Genomic DNA, 22,371 nt, shown 5'->3' on the forward strand with positions numbered 1-22,371 from the left:
GCTGGCATCACACTTCCTCTCTGGCTTGGGGCTGACTCCCTCCCAGCACCTGCAGTCATCTCGCTGTCTGGAGTCTCCTCTCACTGTCTGCAACCAGAGGGTTGCCCTAGCTTGGCAGTTGGAACAGTGAGATATAAGCTTACCCTTAGACTTTCCAAGGCCCTTTCGGGGGTCCATTAGAAAAAACTATTGTGGTAAGTGTACTCAGAGTTCTTTTCCTTTCAGTTGTTGACGTTTGCACTGGTGGTACAAACACAATGATGCGTGAGACTGGGGCTTCTTAGCACAAGTTAGGGCAGCAGAACCCAAAGCTCAACTTTTGAATACAGGTGTTTTTCAGATTCAGTGGGACACATGGGGAAATAAGAGAAAAGCACTTATGTGTGCCACTTCACAAAGGAAAAGCCCTTGGGTAATTGCACTGTGAGCCAAACTAGCCACTTTTTTCATGAAATACAATTTTAACTTGAAAAGAAATGTTAATTATTCAGACTTGGATATTTGGCAGATATATTCTGAAAAAGGAATCAAGCAAGCCTGTCACTTTTAGGAAAATAACTGATAGTATTTGTTGCCAATGATAAAATTCAAGCTTTGAACCATGAACTTGGAAGTTTTCCAGACTTTAAAAACTGGTGAACTCCATGGTGATGCTAATCAATGTGGTGTTTCAATTCTTTTTTTTTTTTTTTTGAGATGGAGTTTTGCTCTTGTTGCTCAGGTTGTAGTGCAATGGTGCAATCTTGGCTCACCGCAACCTCTGCCCCCTGGGTTCAAGCAATTCTACTACCTCAGCCTCCCGAGTAGCTGGGATTACAGGCATGCACCACCACACCCGGCTAATTTTTTTTTTTTTTTTTGTATTTTTAGTAGAGACGGGGTTTCTCCATGGTGGTCAGGCTGGTCTCGAACTCCCAACCTCAGACGATCTGCCCACCTGGGCCTCCCAAAGTGCTGGGATTACAGGCATGAGCCACCATGCCCAGCCAGTGTTTCAACTCTTTATAACAAAATGCATCACTATTTGGAAGATCTGAATAATATATATATATATATATATATAAAACATATATAACTATGCCTAGCTGATAGTTTCATTGTACAATATTATACAATTATGGATGAGTGAAAGATCCATTTTAAGAGAAAAATAGACCACAAGTTTTAATGTAACGGAGGACAAAAAGTTCATTGATAGGTTTCAGATTCCAAATTATAACCAACCCTAAGAAACTAGCCCTTGTAGAGTTTTGTTAGGTATCAAAGAGGAATATTCACAGTTCTTTGGAAGGACTCTTTAAATAGCTCTCTCAATTCAACAATGTGTCTGAGCCTTCATATACTTCAAATAAAACAACATATTGCAACAAGTTGAATTCAAAAGCGGATATGAGAAACCAACTTTCTAAAAAACCAGACCTTAAAGATACTTGCAAACATTTAAAACGGTTCCAGTCTTCTCAGTATTCTTTTGGTTTTTGAAAATATAGGGGTTTTTTAAATTGAAAAAAAGCTATTTTAAAATAAATTAATAGACATTTTAAAATTCCCTGTTTTACTTTCTAGTATGGTAAATATCAGTAGATATATTCCATATGCCTAAAAAGTGTTTGGATTATCAATAAATTTCAAGAGTCTACTGTTTTGGGTAATCTAGTTTTTCTACCTCAAATATTATTTGAATTTTTTGACAAAACATTATTCAATAAAAATAAATAAGAAATCCATTACCTCAATAAAGTATGAACAAATCCTTAAATTGTGAATTAAAGAACTGGTTTTAACTTGGAGGCATTCATGTATTTTGGCATCATTTACACAAAGAATAGATCCCCTTGAATCTAGAGATTGGCAAGTTTTTTACAGAGCCTGGTAGTAAATATTTTTGGGTTTGTGAACCGTGTCTCTGTCTCAACAACTCAACTCTGCAGTCATAGACAGCATGTACAATGAGTTACGGTGGAACTTGATTTACTAAACCAAGTGGCAGGCCACATTTGGCCAGAAGGTCATAGTTTGCCAACTCCTGCAAAATTTCCCCTAAAAGAACATTGCAGGGTTTTGATGACATAGCCACCTACACTTTATGCATTCACGTATTCCAAAAGTGAATTAATTTTGGTGCTAAAGCTGGAATTTGAATTTTTTTAAGTTTAGGGTTTGTCAGTGAAGGCACCTTTTTAAACATTGTTTTAGTGGGGGTATGCATGGTGAGTTTCTGCTATTTGGGGAGCAAGAAGAAGACTCCAAAGGAGCAGATAGCGGGGACTCAGGGAAGAAGGCGGCTGCCTCAGGCACTTGTGCGGGCTCGGGGACTATAAATGCAGCTCCCCTTGGGCATGACAGACATACCTCTTTTCGCCTCTCCCTCACAGACAGGCACTGTCCTTGCTCCAGGCCGAGCTTGGAATCTGCATGAGATATTTAAAGCTAAAGATGGCCCTTAGAAAATTGCTTTCTTGCTCATTGACTCTGGCTTCAGGCTGGTTTCTAGGAATTTCAAGACGCATGTATGTTATAGGCTGCCTTCTGTAAAGGGAACATATCCCCTAGTCCCAATGCTAAATCAGGTGAACCCACTTTCCTGTGCCTCCCACTCTTCACCTCCTTGCCAGCCTCCAGGATAGGGGTACCTTGTTTTCATCCAGGACCTCCCAGCGCAGCATTCAGAGAATTTGGGCAAGTCGGGCTGTCAAGTTGAATGAAGTGAGATGTAGATTTATGTTGCATTCATAGTTCAAGTTTGGTGAAGCATGGTGTGTGGTTATAGAACATAAGAGCGCTGGCAGCTGGTGGCATTGATGGTCTCTCCATCTCGCCAATCCTCAGGGGCTACGGCAGTCTGGCAGGCTATTGCTGCTAACGCAGAGTGCTCCAAGGTTGCTCTCACACAGGTCTTCTTGCCATCGGCAGCAGTACGTAAGGCTGCGTCAAAGTCAGGGCTGACTTTCTTTCTTTCTTCAACATTACATGCAGAATCTCTGCTTAAGGGCTGGCTTTCTTTTTAAGCATACACCAGCACCAAAAAGCAGCCCTTGCCTTCTAGTGTCTTTATCTGCTCCAGTAGAGTCTCAAGATGTCTTGGAAGCTTTGGGAGAATGGCTGCATCAGGCACGTCACTTGTAAAGAATGTTGAAAAGGTAGCAAGTATCTAAATATCACTTAGATAATACAGTGTCACCCATAATTGAGCAGATTTTATATCTATATATATATATCCATATTGATGTTTCCTCTAGCCAAGATCTCATTCTCAGTGAAGAGTAAATTCTCTGAAAATCATGTGGGGATATCTTAACTTTATTAGTGGTGTATAATTAGCTTCAGGTATTGAAAGATTTGCTTTAACATTTTTTCCTAGATTATGTGATTCTACAGAGAACAAAAGTAAGCTTGTCACTTATGTGTCCTTAGATTCTCATGATGCAGTTTTGAGATTTAACTCTGCTCCTACACGTGGTTATGAGAAAGATGTTGGGAATAAAACCACCTTACGCATCATTAATTCGCAGGTAAGACAGATGGAGAGTTTTCATGGATGTATGTTTCTTAGGTTTAACTGAATCAGTGTAGAGAAATGAGTTTAACTGGATGAGTGAAGAGAAGTTACCTGGTTAATTATGACCGTGGTACTTGTTTATTTCTGTCGATCTTATAATTAATAGAAATTAATGAAGAAAACTGCAGAGAAATAGGAATTTAGACATGACATGAATAGGAGGAAATGAATAAGATTAAAAGGAAAAATCAGTAGAAATAGAAATATATATATTTATAATCATAGACTTAGCATGTTGCATTTTGTGAACTGACAAAAGTTAAACTTAGAAGAAATGGCAATAAAGAAAGCAGAGGATAAAGGGGAGAAAAGCAAAGTATAAAATCTGAGGGTTCATAGGAGATCTTTGCAACTTTAGTCTGCCATTTGGAAATTTTAAAAAACGAAAAGGAATTGTTAATTGGAAATGAAAATACCTCGTTTCTTCACGTTCTTAATAAGAATGGCTTGCAAATTTATAGCAAAATTATCCTCAGAACAAACCACGACGATTTCTGGAGTTTCAAAATATGTAGAAAAAAGTGAGGTGATGAGTGATTTATGGTGAGTTGCTTACAGAACAAAAGATTAGCCTTCTGCACAGTTCACTGCACCAGGCAGCCTGCTGCTAGGTAAGAAACAATTACCATATTTCCTTAATTCAGAGATGTCATTTGACTGTAAAATCTGCCATTCATTTAATAACAACTTTTTACAAAGGAGGAGGTAAATGCCACCAAATTAGAATACGTATCATCTGTAACATACATTCTAACTAAGAAACTTTAACATGTGAAGGAAAAAAGTACATCGTAATAATGGTAAAGAAAAAAAAGCATCTTAAAACTGAGGGAAAATAATACGTTGTTTTTTCCTGAAATAATAACTTTACAAAGATGATTGGCAGCTGATATTGAAGAACTCATTTAGAACTAGGTAGGGCCACAGAGGGAAGGCTGCGGCTAGCACCCTGGAGGCTCCTTCTGAACTCACTTCATCCACACCTGCAACTCTGTCTCCAAATTACATGTGAAGGCAATTGTAGAAGAGGTTGTGGGGCTTGAATTAGCTAGGGAGTTGCATCCTTCAGGATCTGGATTCAATACCGCTAGACATGAGTACATTGCTGGTGAAAATGTCAGAAGTTGGGTTTTTTTTTTTTTTTTTAAAAGTAATTTCCTCAAACATTCTTTAAGTGCTTCTGCATGCAATGCCTGCCTCTCTCCCTCCCCCAGAAGAAAATACAACATCTGAGCCACCTTTTTCTTGCGCTAGTTCTTTTTAATTTTCACCTCTTTTTAAAATGCAATTTTTAAAAACCAAACCCTGGCTTTGAAATGGTTTTTTTATGTGTTTGCAGATTCTGACCAACCCCAGCCATCACTTCATTGACAGTTCACTGTATAAAGACGTCATTTTGGTGGCCTGGGACCCTGCCCCATATTCCGCAAATCTTAACCTGGTAAGTGTTTCCCTGGATTCGCCCACCCCAATGGTCAGAAAATAGCTTTGACTAATTAATCATAAGAGCAAGGCAAGGATGAAACTTTGACAGACAATGAAAGTACCCATCAATATCAATTTAATGCATGTTTGTGAACACCACATTGATACCCAGTTATAGTAGCACACTTGTGAGCATTAGTCATCTAATGCCAAAGTGCTTTTGTGCAGAACTTGTGGGCAGGGCAGCTGGGTGGGGGAAATGTAGAATATCTAAATATTCAGAAATTTCTAGTTACACTAAAGGGTTGAATGATTAAACTCAGAATTGTTTCGTTGTGATAGGGCTACATTACCTTTCAAGTAGTTGGAAGACCTTTTGAAATAAATTGAAAGTGATGGCATGAAAATCTCAACTTTGTGAATCCACAGCTCATTTTTATTTAAACGGGGCCTGTTCCAGGCTCTTCTTGAGTGTGTTCCTCTTTGGCCTCTGCTTCTGAATCTGTTTAATTTTATGCAATAGGGCTGAAACAAGTTTATTACTAGCCATAAAAACACAAACAGGTTATATTCGGGACATTCTGGTAAATCATTGCCTGTCTAAACAAGCAGCCAGCTACTTTTGGTGAAATCTTTCATGAAAAGCCAGCATGCTTGTTTTTCAATGAGGGCTGGAAAAGATGGATAGTATTTAGCCTAGTAAGAGATGCTGTCAGTTCTGTAAATGAGTGTCTTTGACTTGTTTAGTCAAGACCAGAGAGGATGCAACCTTCTTAAGATGAGTGTCAGGGAAAGATCTTTGCTTCTCCGAGAGGTAACCTCCCAAGATAGAAGCGGCTCCTGGAGAAGGAGCATTTTGGTCACTGTTGACCTTGAGACTGAGGCTGGACATTTACCTTGTATGATTACTCACAATTCTTGACCAGGCATGCAAGTCAAAATCACCTGGAGAGTATTTTTCAAAATCTGTCAGAGCCCCATCTCCAGAAATGTAGGATATATATAGCCTCAATGTGTATTTTTTGAGAGGGCTCTTTGATTCTCGTATGTACCCGCCACTGAGAATCAAGCATCAGATGGGTGTTTGAACTTTTCAACTTCCTTTACAGCCTGAGGTTCCCTGGTTTTAAGCTCTCACAGCTCTCTTGCTATTTGTGAACAGACTGAGAGTTTCTAGCTATTTCTTCCTCTGTTGGAAGCAGCCCAGCCCAGGGCACAGAGCTGGCCACCCAGCAGTGCTAAAATCCCATTGACAAGGCCGCTTTCTGTAAGGCCTTTGCTGCCATCTGAGGCCCCAAGAGGAGGGAGGGTAAAGGAGCAACTCTCCCTCTGGCCCCACATTCCTCTTGCTCCCTTGCCAGTGCCACATGGCTTGGGGCTTCGTTTATGAAAGATACTCTGGTGCAGTCATTCTCAAAGCTTTTAAAGTGACAGTGCCATTTCATTAGTGTAATATTTCCTGTGATCTTAATATATACCCATTATACACCCCTGATGTCTGTTTAAAGGGAGTTCGATGAGCTAAGCTTCTCCCTACCCTCTCCAAATCCATGTCGTGGTTACAGCTGAGATGCTTCTGAAAACTTCCTTTTTAAAAAACATCCTTATTGATTTTTCATACAATAACATACATTGGGTAAACAAATATAAGTGTACATTTTGATGAATGATAAATTTATACACTCATGTATCTACCATCACAATGAAAAACTGGAATATTTCCATCACTCTAGAAAGTTCCTTTGTTAATCAATCCTAGCCAATCTTCCCAGCCCCATCCCAGGCCCAGGCAGCAGCAATACAATTTCTGTCACTATAGATGAAATTTGGAAAACTTAAATTTGAAATACACTGATCCAGTCCCAGGGGTCAACAAACTACACCCATGGGCCAAATCTAGCCACCAACTGTCTTCATAAATAGTGTTTTATTAGAACACAGCATGCCCATTCAGTATTTATTGTCCATGACTGCTTCCGTGCTATGATGGTACAGTTGAGTAGAGACGACCGACTCTATGGCCTGCAAAGCCCAAGGTATTGATTATCAGGTCCTTTGCGGAAGAAGTATGCTGATCCATGATCTAGTCCATTTTCCTCATTTTACTAAAGCACAAAGCATTATCTCTGCTAGGGCTAGCACCCTGGTCTCTCTTTGTTCTAGTCCCCTCATCCCAATGAGGACGTGTCTGTAGATGTCATGAGTCATGATCTTTCCCCATCCTCTAGCCCCAGCCTGGCCCCTCTGCCTCAAATCAACCAGCCATGCCCTGTCTCCTTTCACAGTTCTTTCTACTTGACTGCATTGATTTTTTTTTCCTTAGTGGTACAAAAAACCGGATTACAACCTGTTCACTCCATATATTCAGCATCGTCAGAGAAACCCAAATCAGCCATTTTACATTCTTCATCCTAAATTTATATGGCAGCTCTGGGATATTATCCAGGAGAACACTAAAGAGAAGATTCAACCAAACCCACCATCTTCTGGTTTCATTGGTAGGTGTTATGTTAAAAATTGGAATGACTGGGGGGCAGACAGGATGAGTTCTAATATTTAACAAATATACAGTCGTGTTATACAGGTTGAGAATACCTTATCTGAAATAGCTGGAACCAGAAGTGTTTCTCATTTTGGATTTTTTTTTTTTTTTTTCAGATTTCAGAATATTTGCAGATATTTAACCGGTTGAGCATCTCTAATCCAAAAATCCAAAATGCTTCAATGAGCCTTTGCTTTGAGTGCCGTGTAGGCACATAAAAAGTTTTGGATTTTGGAGCATTTGAACTTTTGGTTATTCAGATTAGGCATGTTCCACCTGTATAGTAAGAGCCATTAACAGGTGGTTTTGGAGGGAAGGTAGGTTAACTAAGGAAAAAAGAAACACTTGTGTAACAGACTACTCTGAAATTTCAAGGTGTAAAAGCAAGAACTGTTTTATTTTTCTCATGGTTTTATGGGTCAGGACAGGCCTGACTGGGCCGTTCTTTCTGTTGCATATGGCATCCATGGGGGTTATCTGGTGTATTCAGCTGCTTTGTGGGATGACTTCACTCCGACATCCATCCAGTCCCTTCGCAGGGATGGCTAAAGGTCCAGCTCAGCTGGGACAGTTGACCATGTGCCTGCACATAGTCTCTCTTGCATGGTGGTCTCAAAGTAATTAGACTTCTTAAATGGCAGCTTATGGATCCTAGGGAGAATGTTTGAAAACACAGAATATCAAGAATTTGAATTTCAAGAATTTGAATTCTTCTCTGCCACTGCCAGTTTCTTAAAGCCAACACCTAGGGACTGGTACAGCATCACATGTGCAATTCTATTGGCCAGAGTCACTACAGGGCTCACTTGATTCCAGGGGACAAAACATAGACCCCCGCCTCTTGAGGGAAGTGAGGGAGGCATGTCCAGGAATGTGTGGCATCGTGAATCTACCACCCATGCCTGTTCACATAGCTTATGCCAGGCTTGGTTGTGGAGCTGGATCTGTGACCACAGGATAGTGTGTTGTGTTTCAAGATTATGAGTAGGTACGGGCTTTGATGAGACTAGTTCTAGTACTTCATTTAGCTCTCTTAACTGAAGAGTACACCATCTTTCATCTACAGATGGGTTTTATATAACAAGAGCATCACACTGGGTCTACGTTGTTTTCCAGTCAAGCTTTGATCCTCAGACTTTTTGGATTTTACCCCATTTCTTTATCTGTGTTTTAGCTTATCACCCCATTGTCTCTTTGATATTACCTGAGTAGGGTAATATTAAGGAATATCCTAGACCCTTTTGGCAATATTAAAACCTATACAAGAACCAAAGCGTATTGGTTTTGTCTTTAACGAACTGTAATGTTCTCTTCTCCAATTTCAATGAATTTACAACCCTTTTCCTTTCTCGGGCTGCACAGTGGTTCCCCATGAATAAAGGAAAGATTTGTGGAGTTAACACTGGTTTGGTTATGAATTCAGGACACACAGATATCCTGAATTGAAGCTTGCAGATTTTAGAGTGGGTTTTGGTATCATAATAATGTGAAATATTTTACATATAATTTAAGAACAAAATTTACAATATGACTGCATATTATTTTCCTTAAGCTAAGCTTTTTTTCTCCCCTTTAAACTCATGCCTTTGACACTCTTTGTTTCCAAATCACTCTTTTGAAATCCTAAGTTCTTTATCTTTTGTATGCTTTCATAGGATCTGGTTGATTTAGGAAAGAAAGTATAATCTAGTTTGTCAGCAAAGGGTAAACAGGATAGAATAATGCCTAGACAGCATAATAGGATGTGACAGAATTTTAATAAAGTCCTTTTCATATCGTCACCCTCTCATGAATTCATGTGGCTAATATTTGATTAGAGCAAAAGTTTTAAAGCACAGTTAGAGGGGCCTGTCAGATACACTTATTATCAACATGGGGTTCAAAAAATTCAAGTTAGATAGTCATAACTGAAAAAAAGTACTTTGCTATGTTGTTTTTGTTAAAAAGAAATCATGCCATATATATCCAGCTTCCTTTTAAAGCTATTTTCTGAGAATTTAAAGTTTCAGAAGCTGAAGATTATCTTTAAGCCTTCTTTGACATGAAGAAGGGGCTACAGTTTGATGCAAGAAGTTGAGGTTGCGCGGGGTGGGTTGAATTTGAATTCCCCTCTGCTGCTTCCTAGCTTTCTGACCTTGGGCAAGTTACTTAATCCTCTGACCCTGAATATCCACAGATGAGAAATAGAAATACTAATAATCATTATTATTTTCTAACACTGTACTGACCAATATGGCTAATTATGTTTCAATTACTTCAAACTAAATAAGAGAAAACCTTTTGTTTCTCAATCTCACTAGCCCCATCTCAAATTCTGAGTCACCACGTGCTCCTGATGGCTACCATATTGGACAGTGCAGAGACAGAACAATTCCATTGTCCCAAACAGTTATGTAGACGGCACTGTTATGTTTTGCTAGTCACAGAAGAAAGAAAAACAGCAAGTTGATGAGAAATCCCTCAGTTCCCACTGGGCAGGCTGTGCTCTGTGGGTAAGGGTTGGGGGTGGGCAAGGATAGAAGAGGCAACAGAAGATGTGGTCTGGCGTTGTTAAATTTATTTGTGGCCCTTGTGCCTTGTCCTGGTGAAGCATGTGAGAACCCTCACCAAGGATGGGCAGTGGAGACAGCTTGGATGAGTTCTGATCAGAAAAACTCCAGCACCTTCCGATGACCCATGAGACTGCAGTAGTCTTTGCCCCTCCTCTTTGATCTTGATCATAAATAGGCTGAGAGCCAGAATCTGTTTTATAATTTATCCAACAACCTTAAATAGCAGTAAAATGATGTCACCCACATTTCAATCTGTCTGCTGTAAGAATTTTAAAAATCAATGACTGGTTTTTTTTCTGCTATCAAAAAGTGTTCTCCAAATGCCCCCTTCGTGCTCTGAGGTCATGTTGAGAAGGTATTGACTTGTTATCTCAGCACCTCATTGTTTCCAAGTGCTCTAACCTCTAACGTCAGCTCCTGAATGAAAGAACTCATCGAAGAGCTGTTAGAAGGGATTAGAACATTTCAGTTTGCACAGTCCCATCTTCAGCCCTGGGTACACCAGTCAGCAGGACGGTCACCATCACAAAAGATCACCCTGGCAATGTCCCTGGCCTCCGGTTGTTCTGATCCACAAGGGGCTGCACTGGAGCTGAAACAGTGTGCCCCACTTCCTATACTGATGCGCTTATTAGATACATATATATACACACATAGCTGCACACATGGTTGGCTTCATAGTGCTTTTGTTTTCCAATATTTTTGGCTGAAACCTTTACTGATATGTTCATCCTTATAGTCTCCCATGCAATTACTTATGTTTCTAAACCCTCTGACATAGTTTGGATATTTGCCCCCACCTAGATCTCATGTTGAATTGTAATCCCCAATTCACCTGGGCCTGGTGGGAGGTGTTTGGATCATGGGGACAGATCCTTCCTGGCTTGGTGCTGTCTTCATGATAGTGAGTTCTTGTGAGATTTGGTTGTTTTGTGATTTTTTTTTTTTTTTTTTTTTTTTGAGATGGAGTCTCGCTGTGTCACCCAGGCTGGAGTGCAGTGGCACGATCTCAGCTCACTGCAACCTGTGCCTCCCAGGTCCAAGCAATTCTCCTGCCTCAGCCTCCCAAGTAGCTGGGACTACAGATTTGGTTATTTGAGAGTATGTGACACCACCTCCCGCCCACTCTGTCTGTTGCCCTTGCTTTCAACATGTGAAGTGCCAACTCTGACTTTGCCTTCCACCATGAGTAAAAGCTTCCTGAGGCCTCCTCAGAAGCAGATGCCAGCACTGTGCTTCCTGTACAGCTTGCAGAACTATGAGCCAATTAAACCTCTTTTCTTTATAATTTACTCAGTCTCAGGTATTTTATTATAGTAGTGCAAGAACAGACTAACACATCCACTGCATACGTTTTCTTTATACATGCTTAGGAATCTGCATGTTTGAAATAGAGAGACTCTAAAAGTTGACTATTTTGAACACAAAAGACATTTCTCTGTATGGAGATTATCCGGCAGCAGTTAGAGTCCCAGGGAGATGTTACTGAACCCCTTAAATGTAGTGCTATTAGTGCTATTCAAGGCCTTGTTACTGGGGCCTGCATCCTTCATACAGGTGAAAGGTTGTGAACAAGGAAGGTAAGGGTCACCGTCAAGTGGATATTAATTGCACACTTCCTGTGTGCCAGACTCAGGACTGGGCCCCAGAAACCTGGTGGTGAAGAAACCAGACAAGGGTCCTACCCACCCAAAACTTGCAGGACAGACATAAATAAAATCATTATAAAGTATGATAAGTCCAATGAAGGAAAAGAAAAGGATGCATCAAGGAATGGTCAGTGTCTGTTTTGCTCATCATTGTATTTCTGCTGTTAGCCTGGTACATAGTAGATACAAATAATAATTACTTGGTGAATGAATGAATGTTTTAGCTCAATGTTTTTCAAAATTTAGCATGTGTCAGAATCACACAAAAGGTTTGTATGCTACTAAACCATTCCTGCAAAGCAAAAGTTAGATACTAAAAAGATTAATAAGCATTTATTCTGTCACACAATTTCCATGGGTCAGTAATCTGGGAGAAGATTGGTTGGATGATTCTGGCTCACAGTGTCTCATAAGGTTACAATGAAATTGTCTGGATTCAGGCTGGATATGTGTTTCCAAGATGACTCACTTGCATAGCTGAGCACAGGAGGCCTCAGTTCCTTATCGCATGAACCTCTCTCCATAGCACTGCTTGGGCATCCTCACAACATGGCAGCTGGCTTCCAGAGAACTGAGGATCTGAGAAAGAGCAACGAGGAAGGCCCAATGTTTTTCCGATGTCATAAGCTAACACATCTGCCACATTATCTTTGTTATACACAAGTCAGCACCATTGTTATGGGTGGAAACTATACAAAGGCATGAATAGCAGGCATGAATTATTATGGAGTCAGTTTGCAGGGTGGCTGTCACAGTTTTGTAAACCAGATTACTGGGCCCACCCCTAGCGTTTTGAGTTGCTGGAGGTTGTGAGAATTTGCATTTCAAACAAGTTCTCAAGTGATACTGACATTGTTGGTCCTGGGGCCACACTTTGAGAACCATTCTTTTAGCTTTTTGGAATCTTGGGAACTTTAGAAATCTAGTCCACAGGCTCTGTACTGATGGAGGTGCCAGCAAGGTGATATGCATTCGGCTCAGTAGGAGGACACAGGAATCTTGAATAACTACGAATCATATACTTATTGCAATCTTTAATCCCAAATGGGATAATTATTTTTATTTGTGTTTAGTTAAAACAATGTAACATATTACTAAAAATATAACATTTTAATATCATCTTTTGAAATTCTGTAACATTAAATCCTATATTCCAGCAGTATTGGATGTTTTTGTTTGTTTGTTTGTTTTGAGACAGCCTCTCGCTCCGTCACCCAGGCTGGAGTGCAGTGGAGTGATCTCAGCTCACTGCAACCTCTGCCTTCTGGGCTCAAGCAATTCTCCTGCCTCAGCCTCCCGAGTAGCTGGTACTACAGGTGCGTGCCACCACACCCAGCTAATTTTTTGTATTCTTAGTAGAGGCAGGGTTTCACTGCATTAGCCAGGATGGTCTCGATCTCCTGACCTTGTGATCCACCTACCTTGGCCTCCCAAAGTGCTGGGATTACAGACGTGAGCCACTGTGCCTGGCCTATTCCAGCATTACTGGATGTTTTAACTACAAATACAATTACTCTTTTTGTTTCTTTGGAAGACATAACTATAAAATTTACTCACTTTACTAATGAACTCAGTCTTTGTCCTTAAAACTTCTTGTGAGGCCAGGTGCAGTGGCTCACGCCTGTAATCCCAGCACTTTGGGAGGCTGAGGCGGGCAGATCATGAGGTCAGGAGATCGAGACCATCCTGGCTAACACGGTGAAACCCTGTCTCTACTAAAAATACAAAAAACTAGCTGCACGTGGTGGTGGGCGCCTGTAGTCCCAGCTACTCAGGAGGCTGAGGCAGGAGAATGGCATGAACCCAGGAGGCAGAGCTCGCAGTGAGCCGAGATTGCATCACTGCACTCCAGCCTGGGCGACAGAGCAAGACTCCATCTCAAAAAAAAAAAAAAAAACTTCTTGTGAAATGACATACATTACAATGTGAACTATAAATGTTTTTCTTAAAAGTGGATTTGTGTTTGTTCCTATCAAGTTGGGACCCAGATTCTTGGATACACTGATTAGTGGGGTATAAGATGGTAAAAAGCAAGCAAAGTTCCAACTCTCATTGATTTCAGGAAGGCATTCTCTCACTAACATTTGGGCAGATGCAATTTGGTGTGGTCGACTTGAGTGTTTCTCCCTGTAAAATTTGTATGTTGAAATTCTAACCCTCAAGGTGATGATGTTAGGAGGTGGCACCACTGGGAGGTGATTAGGTCATGAAGGCAGAGCTGCCCTCATGGATAGGATTAGCACCCTTATAAAAGAGACCCCAGACAGCTCATTTGCCTTTTCCACCATGTGAAGACACAGCAGAAAGATGGCCATCAATGAACTGGTAAGTGGGCCCTCTTGAGACATTCAATCTGCTGCATATTGTTCTTAGAATTTCAGGCCCCTAAAACTATGAGAAATAAATTCTTGTCATTTATAAGCCACCCAGTTTATTGCATTTTGGAACAGCAGCCCAAATGGAATAAGACATTCAGCCAACACCTTCCTCTCAAAAAGCATAACACATTTTTTGCACTTTCATTAGCAACCCCTAGCCCAGTACCAGTAGTCTCTTTGATGGCTCATATATCACGTGGTCTTTCCTGTTGGATTAGGAAATCTCTCTCTCTGTCTGTCTGTGTGTGTGTGTGTGTGCATATGCATGTGTGTTTTCTGCTGGGAAAAGGAAAGCAATAAATATTAAAGGGAAAAGGAGTATAGAAGCAACTTCTGTTCAGTGCACCAGTCTGAATGTTTCTTGGCCTGGAGATATTGTGACATCAGAATTGTCATTGATCCAGTACCCCACAGGCAGGGCTGAGCTTTTTCTTTGGTGCTGTAAGATCTGTGCATTATTTCCTATGGAGGAGAAAACCAGACTTCCTAGTGAAATCAGATTTGGACAGAAATACTTAGTTTGCAACCAAATAAATTCTTCCTGTTTTATCTGAAAATAACAAGGCTTCCTTTTCTGCTTCAAGAGAAAGAACAATAAGTTTCAAAATTTGAAGAACACATTGACCTAGCATTGAAGAAAGCAAACTCTAAGAACCTCTTCACCAAAAGTCATTTTATTGTTGGAAAAACCCTGATTTTAGAAGTTTGCAATTTACGTACATAGAAAATTTATCAAAGATAACAATGATTCTGTTTTCCTTATAAAAAATGAATTCTAAAACATGCGAAATATTATTGACATAATATAAATACATTTTAATATGAAGTTAAACTATGCTTTTATTACAAGCTTACTTCAGTATTAATAAGATTCTTATTAATGGAGAAACCGCATGGCAAAAATGGCAAAAACCACAATCACTTTTGTACCAACCTAGTATAATTTGAATTCAGGTCATGTGATTCCCCCAGTTTTGTTCTTTTCACTCAGGATAGTTTTGGCTACTCTGGGTCATTCTATTGAATGGGTCTTTTGTGATTACATATAAATTTTAAGATTGTTTTTTCTGTTTCTGTGAAGAATGTCATTGGTATTTTGATAGGGATTGTATTGAATCTGTGGATTGCTTTGGGTCATATGGACATTTTAACAATATTGATTCTTCCAACCCATGAACATGGAATATATTTCCATATTTTTGTGGCCTCTTCAACTTATTTCATGGATGTTTTATAATTTTCATTATAGAACTCTTTCACTTATTTGGTTAATTACTATGTATTTTATTTATAGTTATTGTAAATAGTATTACCTTCTTGATTTCTTTTTCAGATTGTTCATTGTTGGCATATAGAAATGCTACTGATTTTTGTATGTTGATTTTGTATCCTGCAACTTTACTGAATGTTTATCAGTTCTAATAGTTTTTTGGCAGAGTCTTTAGGTTTTTCCAAATACAAGATCATGTCATCTGCAAACAAGGATCATTTGACTGCTTCCATTCGAATTTGGATGCCCTTTACTTCTTTCTCTTGTCTGATTGCTTTAGCTAGGACTTTCAGTACTATGTTGAATAACAGTGATGAAAGTGGGCATCCTCGCCGTGTTCCAGATCTTAGAGGAAGAGTTTTCAACTTTTCTCCATTCGGTATGATACTAGCTATGGGTCTGTCATATATGGCTTTTATTGTGTTGAATTATGTTCCTTTTATTCCCAGTATTTTGAAGGTTTTTATCATGAAGCGATGTTGAATTTTATCAAATGCTTTTTCAGCATCGGTTGAAATGATTATATGTTTTTTTCCTTCATTTTGTTAATGTATCACATTGATTAATTTGCATATGTTGAACCATCTTTGCATCCCAGGGATAAATCCCACTTGGTTGTTGTGAATGGTTTTTTAATGTGTTGTTGAATTCAATTTACTAGTATTTTATTGAGGATATTTTAATCAATATTCATCAAAGATATTGGCCTGTAGTTTTCTTTTTTGGTGTGTCTTCGTCTGGTTTTAGTATCAGGATGGCTTGTAGAATGAGGCTGGAAGTATTCCCTCCTCCTTTATTTTTCAGAATGGTTTGAGTAAGATTGGTATTAGTTCTTCTTTAAATGTTTGGTAAAATTCAGCAGTAAAGCCATTGAATCCTGGGATTTTCTTTGCTGGGAAACTTTATTACAGTTTTGATCTCATTAATTGTTACTGGTCTGTTCAGATTTTGGATTTCTTTATAACTCAATCTTACTAGATTGTATGTGTCTAGGGATGTATTCATTTTTTCTAGGTTTTCCAATTTATTAGCGTGTAGTTGCTCATAGTAGCCTTTGGATTTTTGTGACATCAGTTGTATTGTATCTCCTTTATCATCTCTGACTTTATTTATCTGGGTCTTCTTTCTTTTTATCTTTATCTGGCTAAAGATTTTTCAATTTTGTTTATCTTTTCAAAAAGCCAACATTATGTTCCATTGACCTTTGTATGATTTTCTTCATTTCAATTTCATTTATTTTGCTTGATCTCTATTGTTTCTTCTACTAATTTTGGTTTTGCTTTGTTCCTGCTTTTCTACTTTTTAAAGATACATCATTTGGTTGTTTACTTGAAGTTGTTCTACATTTTTATGTAGATGCTTATAGCTATAAACTTTCCTCTTAGTACTGCTTTTGCTTTATCTCATAGGTTTTGGTATGTTGTGTTTTCATTATCATTTGTTTCAAGAAACTTTTAAATTTTTTTCTAAATTTTTTCACTGGACCACTAGTCATTCAGGAACATACCATTTTATTTTCATGTGTTCATATAGTTTCCAAAATTCGTCTAATTCCAAAATTCCTCTTGTTAATTCTAGTTTTATTCCACTGTGGTCAGAGAAGATACTTGATACAATTTAAGTTTTTTCAAATTTTTTAAGACTTGTTTTGTGGACTAACATATGGTCTACCCTTGAGAATGATCCAGGTGCTGAGGAAAAGAATGTGTATTCTGTAGCCATTGGATGAAATGTTCTGTAAATAATTATAGGTCCATTTGTTCTGTGATACAGATTAAGTCTAATGTTTCTTTGTTGATTTGCTGTCTGTATGACCTGTCCAATGCTGAAAGTGGGGTGTTACAAGTCTCCAGCCTTTATTGTTTTGGGGGTCTATCTCTCTTTTTAGCTCTAGTAATATTTGCTTTATGGATCTGGGTGCTCCAGTGTTGGGTCCAATATATATTTACAATTGCTATATCTTCTTGCTGAATTGACCCCTTTATCATTATATAATGACCTACTTTGTCTTTTTTTATAGGTTTTTGGCTGGAAATCTATTTTATCTGATACAAATGTAGCTACTTCTGCTTTTAGTTGGGAGGTGGGTTCCATTAGCATGGAATGTCTTTTTCTATATCCTTATTTTCAGTCTATGTATGTCTTTATTGAAGTGTGTTTCTTGTGGGCAATAGATCATTGGGTCTTGTTTTGTTATCCATTCAGCCACTCTATGTCTTTTGATTGGAGAGTTTAATCCATGTACATTCAGTGTTATTATTGATAAGTAAGGACTTACTCCTGCCATTTTGTTGTTTTCTGATTGTTTTGCAGTCTCCTCTTCCTTCTTTCCTTCCTACTTGTCTTACTTTTAGTGAAGGTGATTTTCTCTGGTGGTATTTTAATTTGTTACTTTTTACTTTTTGTGTACCTGTTGTGTGTTTTTCGATTTGAGGTTACCATGAGGTTGGCAAATAATATCTTCAATTCATCATTTTAAACTGATTGCATCAATAAAGAGAAAACCAATAAAAATTCTACACTTCAATGCTGTCCTCCCACTTTTTAAGTTTTTGTTGTTTCCCTTTAAATCTTTTTTTAATGTCTGTGTCTTGAAAAGTTGTTATAGTTATTATTTTTGATCATTTTTCTGTCTTTCTACTCAAGATATGAACAGTTTACAGGCTATGAGTAAGTATTATAATATTCTTTATACTTACTATAGTGAGTACCTTCTGTACCTTCAGATTTCTTATTGCTCATTAACATTCTTTTCTTTCAGATTGAAGAATTCCCTTTAGCATTTCTTGTTGGATATATCTAGTTTTCTTGAAATCCTTCAGTTTTTGCGTGTCTTGGAAAGTCTTTATTTCTCCTTTATGTTTGAAGGATATTTTTGCTGGATATACTATTCTAGGATAAAAGTGTACTTGTTTTTCCTTCTGCACTTTAAATATGTCATGCCACTCTCTCCTGGCCTGTAAGGTTTCCACTGAGAAGTCTGCTACCAAACATATTGGAGCTCCATTGTATGTTATTAATATTTGTTTTTTTTTTCTCTTGCTGCTTTTAGGATCCTTTCTTTATCCTTGACCTTTGGTAGTTTGGTTATTAAATTTCTTGAGGTATTCTTTTTCAAGTTAAATCTGCTTGGTGTTCTGTAATCTTGTACTTGAATATTGGTGTATTTCTCTAGGTTTTGGAAGTTTTCTGTTATTATCCCTTTGAATAAACCTTCTACCCCTATATCTTGCTCTACCTCCTCTTTAAGACCAATAACTCTTAGATTTGTCCTTTTCAGGCTATTTTCTAGATCCTGCAGGTGTACTTTATTCTTTCTTATTCTTTTTATTTTTGTCCCTTCTGACTATATATTTTTAAATAGCCTGTCTTCAAGCTCACTAATTCTTTCTTCTGCTTGAATAATTTTGCTATTAAGAGACCCTGATGCATTCCTTGGTATGTCAATTGCATTTTTCAACTCTGGAATTTCTACCTGATTATATTTAATTATTTCAATCTCTTTGTTAAATTTATCTGATAGGATTCTGAATTTTTTTCTTTCTGTTACCTAGAATTTCACTGAGTTTCTTCAGAACAGCTATTTTGAATTTTCTGTTCAGAGGTCACATATCTCTGTCTCTCTGTGATTGGTCACTGGTGCCCTATTTAATTTGTTTGATGAAGTCATTTTCCTGGATGATTTTGAGGCTTGTGGATGTTTTCTGGTGTCTGGGCATTCAAATATTAGGTATTATTGTAGTCTTCAAGTCTGGGCTTGTTTGTACCCAACATTTTTGAGAAGGCTTTCTAGGTTTTTGAAAGGAGTTGGGTATGGTATTATGATCTAAGTTTTTGGTCACTTCAGCTGTATCTGCATTAAGGGTCACCCCAAGCCCAGTAACACTGTGGCCCTTGCAGACTTGTAGAGGTACTGCCTTGGTGGTCTTGGATAAGATCCAGATGAATTCTCTGGATTCCCAGTCAGAGACTTGTTCTCTTCCCTCACTTTTTCTCAAACAAACAGAGTCTTTCCCTCTGTGCTGAGCTGCCCAGAGTGGGGAAGGGGGAACAAAAGCACCTCTGTGACCACCATCACTGGGACTGTACTAGGTAAGATTTGAAGCCAGCATAGCACTAGGTCACACCTAAGGACCATGGTAACCACTGCCTGGCTACTGCCTATGTTCACTCAATGTCCCAGGGGTCTACAATCAGCAAATGATGAAGCCAGCTAGCTTCAAGATAGCTTCCTTCCCTTCAAGATAGTGAGTTCCTCCTGGCCCCAGGTGGGTCTTGAGATGCCATCTGGGAGCCAGGGCCTGGAGTCAGAAACTTAGGATTCTACCTGGTGTTGTATTTAGTGCAGCTGACCTGGCACCCAAGGCACAAGACAGAGTCCTCCCCACTATTCTCTCCCCTTTTCACAAGCAGAGGAGTGTCTTCCATGGCCACTACCAGCCCAGGCCCACAGTGAGTATTGCCTGGCTTCCACCAATGTGCATTTAAGACACAAGGACTCTTCAGTCAGCTTATGGTAAATGCTACCAGACCTGGGATTCTCCTTTCAAGGCAGGGGGCTCCCCTCTGGCCCAGGGCAAGTCAAGAAGTGCTGTGTGAGAGCCAAGGTCTGGAATCTGACACCCCTGGAGCCTGCTTGGTGCTCTAACCTACTTTGCCCAAGCTGGTACCTTTGCTGCAAAACAAAGTGCTCTTTACTCCTCCTTTTCCTTTTTTCAAGCGGGAGTCCCTCCCTGTAGCCACCACCACTGAGAAAATACTGAGTGTCACCTGAAGCCAACATGGCTCTGAGTCTCACCCAAGGCCCACAGTGAGTTCTGCCTGAGTACCACTGCTGATTATTCAAGACCCAGCAGCTCTTTAGTCAGCAGATGATGGATCCAGCCAGGACTGAGTCCTTCTCTCTATGAAGCAGGTTCCCTTCTGGCTCAGATGTGTCTAGAAATGTCATCCAGGAGCTAGGGCCTGGAATGGGGGCCTCAGGACTCTATCTGGTGCCCTATCCTACTGTGGCTGAGCTGGTATCCAAGTTGCAAGACAAAGTTCTCTTTACTCTTCTCTCTCTTCTCCTGACAAGGAAGGAAGGAAGGAGTCTTTTCCAGAGCTGCAAGCAAGCACTCCCTTGGCTGCCCTAGCTTGTGTCTCACTGGGTCACATGCCTCCAAGTCCACTGGCTCTGAGCCCAGCACAGTACTAGGACATGCCCAGGAATGGAAGTCCTTGTGTAGTCCTAGACTACCATTGATGTTTATTTAGGACACAGGAGCACTTTAGCCCCTGGTGGCGAGGCTTGCCAGAACTCAGGTTGTGACCACTGGGATGGATGATTTGCCTTTGGCCAGGGCTGGTCTAGATGCTCCTTCCGTAGGTTCTGGCTGAGTTCTGCCTGGTGTTGCTTTCTACTATAACAGGGCAGCACCGAGTTCCATTGCAAAGTCTCCTAGTGACACTTTCCCTCCCCACAAGTGCACACATTCTCCTCCCTGCTGGGGGATGGAGGAGGCACGGTGTTGGCAATGTAAGACTGAGTTTCCTACTCTCTTCAGTGCTCCTTTCAGTGATAGAAAGGTAAAACCAGGTACTGTGATCACTCGCCTGGTTTTTGGTTCTTACAAAGATGCTTTTTTTGTGTGGATAGTTGTTGACTTTGGTGTTGCTGCTGGCAGGACAATTAATTGGTGGAGGCTTCTATTCGGCCATCTTGCTCTGCCTCCCTATATCCTTATTAAAGTTTTAAAACTAATGTATACTGAAGTTAGCCCTCTCAAATTTCTAAATTAATATTTTTAAATCTTGTTTTCTGTCTTTAACATCAGATTTTTGTTATTACTGAGCAACTCCACCTAAAAAATATTCTGAAGAATCATTATTAGAGTTGACTATTTACTGCAATTAATCAAGGAAACCTGACTCAAAGTTGCATATCGATTATTGATAATTATTTTTCAAAACATTTAAACCATAACTTTGCAAATATGTTTTGACTTTTGGTATCAAGATTATTACTTGGAATTCAGTAAAAGCCTGACTAGCTTTTTAACAAATCCCATTTTATTAACATGTGTAAGGCTGAGGAGGTTTAGAATTACTATTTATCCTCACATAAGTATGTGTCCAAAGCTTTCACCAAACCTTAAGGAAGAGAATGACTCTGCCTTACTTTATTAGTTTTTCTTTGCAACTTTTGGGATAATCTCCTATAACTTTGCAGTCCTTATAAAAAGAAACAAAATAATAATATAACTAAATGTTTACACATTTTTAAAAACACCAAATAACTCCACCTCACTTTCTGGTACTGCCATCCTGACTTTATTTTAGTGTATACCCTTCCAAATCTTGACCACATCCAGATTTTAGCATTGTTGTAATAAACAAGGCTCCCTCCCTGTGAAGCACTACAGCACAGTGCATGATGTTCCCTGATTGAAAAAACAAATGAATGAATGGGAGGCTGTGATTTATGTCATCTTATAGACTCTCACCTTTGATTTAACTGGTCTCATATGTAGAAGAGTGGCCACCCTCCTGGCCTGTCACTTTATGTATGCCCTGTGGCTAAGACCTTAGATTCTACAGAGACCAGAATCAAATCTTGGCCCTACCACTGAATAGCTATATGACCTTGAACAAGTTACTTAGCATTTCTAAACCCTGGTTCCTTCATCTGTAAAATGAAGATACTGATAGTACTTTTAAATTTGAATTATCATGTGCCTAAGCGCAATAACTAATGTTTACTATTTGCTGTTATTGTAATGCGTGTCATCTAAAAATTTATGCTAGGTCAAATAAGAGTCTTTCCCAAACAGAAAAGGAGTGCTCTTTCATTAAGACCTATAATCAAGGTGAAAATAGACTTTTGTTTTCCTTGCTATTACAGAGATCATATAATTACATCAAACATATGTATCATATGTATCATAATATATGCCTTTGTTTAGTTGTTGATATTCTGGTTGTTTCAGAGTGCTTGATATTATCAAACAATTATGT

General features: G+C 39.2%; 1 protein-coding gene across 3 annotated transcripts in view; it reads left to right on the plus strand.

Annotated features, from left to right (window-relative positions):
• ST6GAL2 (ST6 beta-galactoside alpha-2,6-sialyltransferase 2) overlaps nt 1-22,371 on the plus strand; it is an 84,892-nt gene that overhangs the window by 48,764 nt on the left and 13,757 nt on the right. For all 3 annotated transcript variants that reach the window (XM_032177149.2, XM_032177148.2, XM_032177150.1), the window contains exons 3-5: nt 3,415-3,512; nt 4,899-5,000; nt 7,308-7,482. In XM_032177149.2, coding sequence (XP_032033040.1) covers nt 3,415-3,512; nt 4,899-5,000; nt 7,308-7,482 — 375 coding nt within the window. The remainder of the gene's footprint in view (nt 1-3,414; nt 3,513-4,898; nt 5,001-7,307; nt 7,483-22,371) is intronic.

The sequence above is a fragment of the Hylobates moloch genome, unplaced genomic scaffold, assembly GCF_009828535.3.
Source record: "Hylobates moloch isolate HMO894 unplaced genomic scaffold, HMol_V3 SCAFFOLD_15, whole genome shotgun sequence".
NCBI classification, from domain to species: Eukaryota; Metazoa; Chordata; class Mammalia; order Primates; family Hylobatidae; genus Hylobates; species Hylobates moloch.